This window comes from Propithecus coquereli, unplaced genomic scaffold (genome assembly GCF_000956105.1).
Source record: "Propithecus coquereli isolate 6110/MARCELLA unplaced genomic scaffold, Pcoq_1.0 Scaffold335, whole genome shotgun sequence".
NCBI lineage: Eukaryota > Metazoa > Chordata > Mammalia > Primates > Indriidae > Propithecus > Propithecus coquereli.
This window is the reverse complement of record NW_012149008.1, coordinates 679868-685217: the sequence shown is the minus strand read 5'-3', so window position 1 is coordinate 685217 and position 5350 is coordinate 679868. Positions and strand designations below refer to the sequence as shown.

General features: G+C 37.0%; 1 protein-coding gene across 1 annotated transcript in view; it reads right to left on the bottom strand.

Moving 5' to 3' along the window:
- EXOC4 (exocyst complex component 4) overlaps positions 1-5350 on the bottom strand; it is a 1030122-nt gene that overhangs the window by 933630 nt on the left and 91142 nt on the right. The window contains exon 5 of the mRNA XM_012650605.1: positions 3567-3676. Within this exon, the coding sequence (XP_012506059.1) occupies positions 3567-3676 (110 nt within the window). The remainder of the gene's footprint in view (positions 1-3566; positions 3677-5350) is intronic.

The window sequence follows — 5350 nt, the reverse complement described above, 5'->3', positions numbered from 1 at the left end:
ATTTTTCTGTTAATGGGTTACTTTCTTTTGCAAATCTGAGCCTTGGCTTCGCATTTTGTAAGTAAATGTTTTATTTTTAAATTAGATGATGCATACATATATATAATTCTATATAACTTTTATGAGACCTTAAATATTTGATCATAAACTTAAATATAATGGATATAAATATAACTATTGTAATGGTAATCACACTAGTACCTGCCATAACTATTAACACCTCATAGGACTGTTGTATCAGTTAAGTGAGGTAAAGTACTTTGCAAGTTATAACTTACAAACTATGACAGAAAATCTCCCATAGAAAAGTTACCTACAACTTTACCTCTAAATAGGACATCTGAAAAACTCATTTGCAAGCAATCAATATTCTCATTTAATTAATAATAACCTGAAAGTTCTCAGGAATCACCTACAACCTTAATTGATGACACCCCAGTGGGAGATCCATTCTATCCAGAGATTCCCTATTGGAACTTCCTCTATCAAACCGTTAATTCTAATGGATTACACCTTCAATCTTACTGTTTCACAAGGTGTGAGGGGAGCTTTAAGAGCCTCTGTTAAATTCCCTGGGCTGGCTTGCAGAGCAGTTCACAAGTCGACTCTTAGAACTTATAGCTCATTATTAAGAATAAGACAAAATTTCCATCCTTTATTATAGTATATTCATCAGCCCCATACTTTTATGTGTACTTAGTAACATTTTGCGCAGTTCTCTGAATAATCTTCCTCATTTACACAATTCCCTTTAATAAGCGATCCCGATTAATATAGTCCTAAAGACTAGAATTGCAATGACTTAAAAAGAGCTCACTACATAACTTGAAGAAAGTCAAATTTTTTACACTTGGCTCCTAAAGATAATTTAAGTCAGAAAATAGGCAATGTCAAGAGTGGTAAGCAGAATAATGGTTCCCCAAAGATATCCATATCCTGATCCCCAGAACCTGTGGCTACGTTCCCTTCCATGGCACAGGAGAGAGCAGATGTGATTAAGGTTAAGGACCTGGAGATAGGAGGGTAGCCTGTATTATCCAGATGGAAATAATCTAATCACATGAGTCCTTAAAAGAAGGAGGAGGAGGCAGAAGAGTGAGACAAGGAGATGCAACGTGAGAAGGATGTGACCCACCATTGCTGGTTTTGAAGATGGAGGAAGGGGCCGTGAGCCAAGGAGAGTGGCAGCCTCCAGGAGCCAAAAAAGGCAAGAAAACAGATTTTCCCCTAGAGCCTCCAAACAGGAACACAGCCCTGCCAACACCTTGATTTTAGTCAGTAAGTCTCTGACCAATTAGACTTCTGACCTACAAAACTGTAAAATAATAAATTTATGTTATTTAAGCCACTAAGTTTGTGTGAAAAGAAAATTAATACACAGAGGATACCTAGAGCTTGTTTTTAGCACAACAAAGTGGTTAGAAAAGCATACTCTGGAACCTAGTTCATGAGTTGAAATCATAGCTATCTGTTAGCTGTGTAAACTTACCAAGCATTAACCTCCCTATGCCTCACTTTGCTCATCTGTAAAATGGGGCTAACAATAGTATCCATCTCATAAGATTGTTGAAGGACTAAATGAGTTAATTCATGTAAAGTACTTAAAACACTGCTTCACATGTAGGAGGCACTAAATACATCTTAACCTCTGCTATTATTAATTTTAATCAATAATATTTAACTATCTTCTTTTTCAGTCACCCACAGAAAAAAATCACAATATCAATAGCCTTCAAAACAGTAAAGGAAATGAACCCATCTAAAAAGAAAGATTTGTACACATCTCTATAAACAGTCTCCGTAATGGTCCCAGCTCCACTAAACTACCATGTGGTTCTTTAAGAGTTGTTCCTAATAATGCCAAAGTCAAAGTGTCACCACAAACTCCACTAAGAGATAAACACAAACTCCAGGACCTGACAGAAAAAAACGCCCATGAAAAAGTAAAACCTGTCTTATTAAAAATAATAGATGTAGCAATTTAGTTTCTACTGAAATTTGCCATAATTGGCATTTTTCAGTTTGTTTGATATTTATACCTTTTCATTTGCAAAGCCTGCCCTATCATTCCGTTATGAATAATTAAAATTTTTATTTTACTTGGCCATTGACTCAGCTACATTTACGTAAATTAATATAACCAGGCTAAGCAGTGGTGATTCACATTTATAAAAATGCAAATATGTAACAATTGGTAATTTCTACAAAAGGCAGAGATAAAATATAAATCAAAAGTATATTTTCTCCTTCATAATTCCACACTCTATAATAGCTCAAGAGCAGTGTCAAAACTCAAAAGCAACGCTACATCAGAAAGAGGAAAAGAACAAAACCTTTTCTAACTCCAACAAGAGGCTTCAACACAAACCTTTGTAAAGTATCATAATAAAAATAAGTGTTTGGGATTTTTCAAAAAGATCAGTTACTAAGTAAACTGACAAAGGAAAAAAAATCAATTGTAAAATCCTATACTTTCCTACAGTAAAAGTAATAAACTTCAAGATCCCAAGCTTAAATAACCCTAAAATAATTTAATTAAATGACATTGTAAGGGTAATGAAATATGCCCCAGCAACAATATTGTTGGGCTCTCAAAAGAAACACTTTTAATTAGTTACATGAAATGTATTGATTGAATTCAAATTATTTTTCTACCTTTTTATTCTTTGGAGCTCTATAGAACTAAAGAAATAATAAGAACCATAAGACCTAAATTTTATTTGAAAAGATAATAATAAACATTACTATTTCTTTAAAAGGCACTGAAAACTTTGGCTGCCACACAAAGGCACCTGCAAGGCATCCCACAAAACACATCCAGCCCCTCTTCTCCCCCACCCTAAAGCTGCAATGACAGAGAAACTCTCTGAAAAGGCCCAGAAGTTCTCTGAACCCAGCCGAGCGGAATTCTCTGAAGGGGCAAGTCTGAGCCACTCCACAAGATTCCCCTAAATCTTTGCATCCAGACTCAAAGTACATCCTTACACCCCCAACCTTAAATATATCCCAAAATGTCTCTCCTTTGTTTTGTTCAATAGGATATTAGATAGCCCCAATGAAGAAACAATTCATTGTGGATATATCCACAAACTGTGTTACATGTATGAGTGTGTGTGCACACGTGGATGCGGGTACATTTGGGAGCAGAGCAGCCCCTGGAAGATAAAACAGGAATCAGGACACAGGACAGAGGTCACACACTCAAAAGCTCTCTACGACCAGACATGCAATGTAATCCATGGAACAGCTGGGTAAAAGCTAATAGAGGTTACAGCAAAAGGAAAGCACACACTCTATCAAAGAACATTCAAACTCTAGAAAAACAGGACTGGTCAAATAAAACACACCTACAGCTGGATACAGCAGGCAGGCCAGGTTCAGCTGCCAGTTTTCAACCCTGATAATGCAAGAGGCCCAGTCAATTGTTGTGTATCTTATTTGCTCTGAAGGTTGCAAAAGGCTCTAACATCAGGCCCTCTAAGCCCAGCCCCCAAAGCTTCCCCAGGTCTTTGCCTAGGAACAGCAGCATACTAAAAAGTTTAGTGGCTGAAAAATTAAATACTTACCACTTGAACTTCCAGCAGTAGAATATTGAGAGGTATCGAGGAATTTTCTAGGAGTGGGGAGGTTTGTAACATCAATCAGAGGAACAGGAGAAGAATCCTTCACAAGGGAGCTAAAGGAGAAAAGCAGCAGTAGTTACCACTTTTTCCAAAACCAGCTGAAATCCCACTACATGCACAGCCCTTACCATTTTCCTTCTGTCATGAGCCCTCTTTACACTGTGACTTTAAATAGCTCCCAAGTATATTTCCATTAAGGAGGTGACTGTCGCAGACAAGGGTATAAAGATACATTCTAAGGGTTCCAAGCACATAAATCTTTGTCTTTTCATTTCAATGTCATGTTTAAAAACTTGTGTAAATATATTCTAGATCATCTAGATGACCACCTTATAATAAAATTTATGCCAAGCAATTTCACTATCCTCTTTTGTATCTGTATTAAAGATTAATTAATCAGCAAAGAAAGATCAAATGATACCATGTCATCATAACTGAATGGCAGTTTAACAGTAGTTAAACCCTGTTTAACTTGTGGTTTTCCAAGCTGGAGTTTTAGACATATTCTGGGAGAGTTCACTATGTTTAGTTTTCTTGAAAAGAGTCTCATGAATTTCATCCAGTTGAGAATCACTACACTAAAACATGATTTAAGGAATCTCAAACAGGTTAATTCAAAATCTGATTACCCATTTCACCTTTTCCAAAAAACCCTAGCCCCTCATCCTAATGATTAACTTTAGAGTCTCCAAAATAAACACCTTAATTTTAAATGACACAAAAACTATAAAAAACAAATTTTCAAGGTGATTCCCATTTCCAAGCATCTGTAAGTGCAAGAATGTAGGCAATGCTTCTCTAAGTCAAAGGTAGAGAGGTCAGAGCCATAATTCTCGTCTCTTTCCAGTCCTGAAACACGTCATCAGGAGCAGTGGCTACCCAGGGAAGTGATCTCAAAGTGTGAGCAGGGAAGAGACCAGACTCATAGGAAGGACTTCTCCGAATGGGACGGGAGGATGAATGCAATGGTGAACAACATCCGCCCTGCCCCACAGTGATATATCCCTGCCTCCCTCTCACACTCTTTTTGGAATCAAACTGTTAGGTATGTGTGTGTTTTTAAACTAATAAAAAACACATTCTTTCAGAAAACTTTAAAAAACAAACTCTGTTAAAGAGCAAAATTATCATTCAACGTATTATTATTTTGTTAATACGTGCTAATAACGTGTGAACCATTGCCCTAGGCCTTGAGGATCACCGTGACAGTCATTAATTTCTCCCTTTTCACTCATTACAGGGAAAGGGGAAACCATTACTCACAATTCTTGAGCATCTGTTACGTGCTTGGCACGGTGCTCAGTGCTGGGGAGGTGAGTATGACTAAGATATGAGCTAAACCAAACTTAGTGCATTTCCAATTGTTACAATCACTTGCAGACTAATGTGAAATTCTAGTGAAGTATAAGATATTAAAATAACAGAAACAGCATTTGCCAGGAATTGGACTGGCATATTTCCAAGAACTCTTTTCCACCAATATAAAGCCGTAAGTTCCAAATTGCCTAAACTATCTTGAGAAAATCCAACGGAGTCGTCAAATCCAGTGATTTGTCATAATGGCATTTATCTACTTATAAAATCAATCGGATCACAGATTTATCCATTCTTTCATCTTTTATGACTGCTTTTGTATTCTCACTGTTTCCTCTCAACTCCCTCATCCTCTTTTACCTGCATTTTACCCACAGTTAGAACACTGGCTCCACAGACCTCCCTGGCCCCTG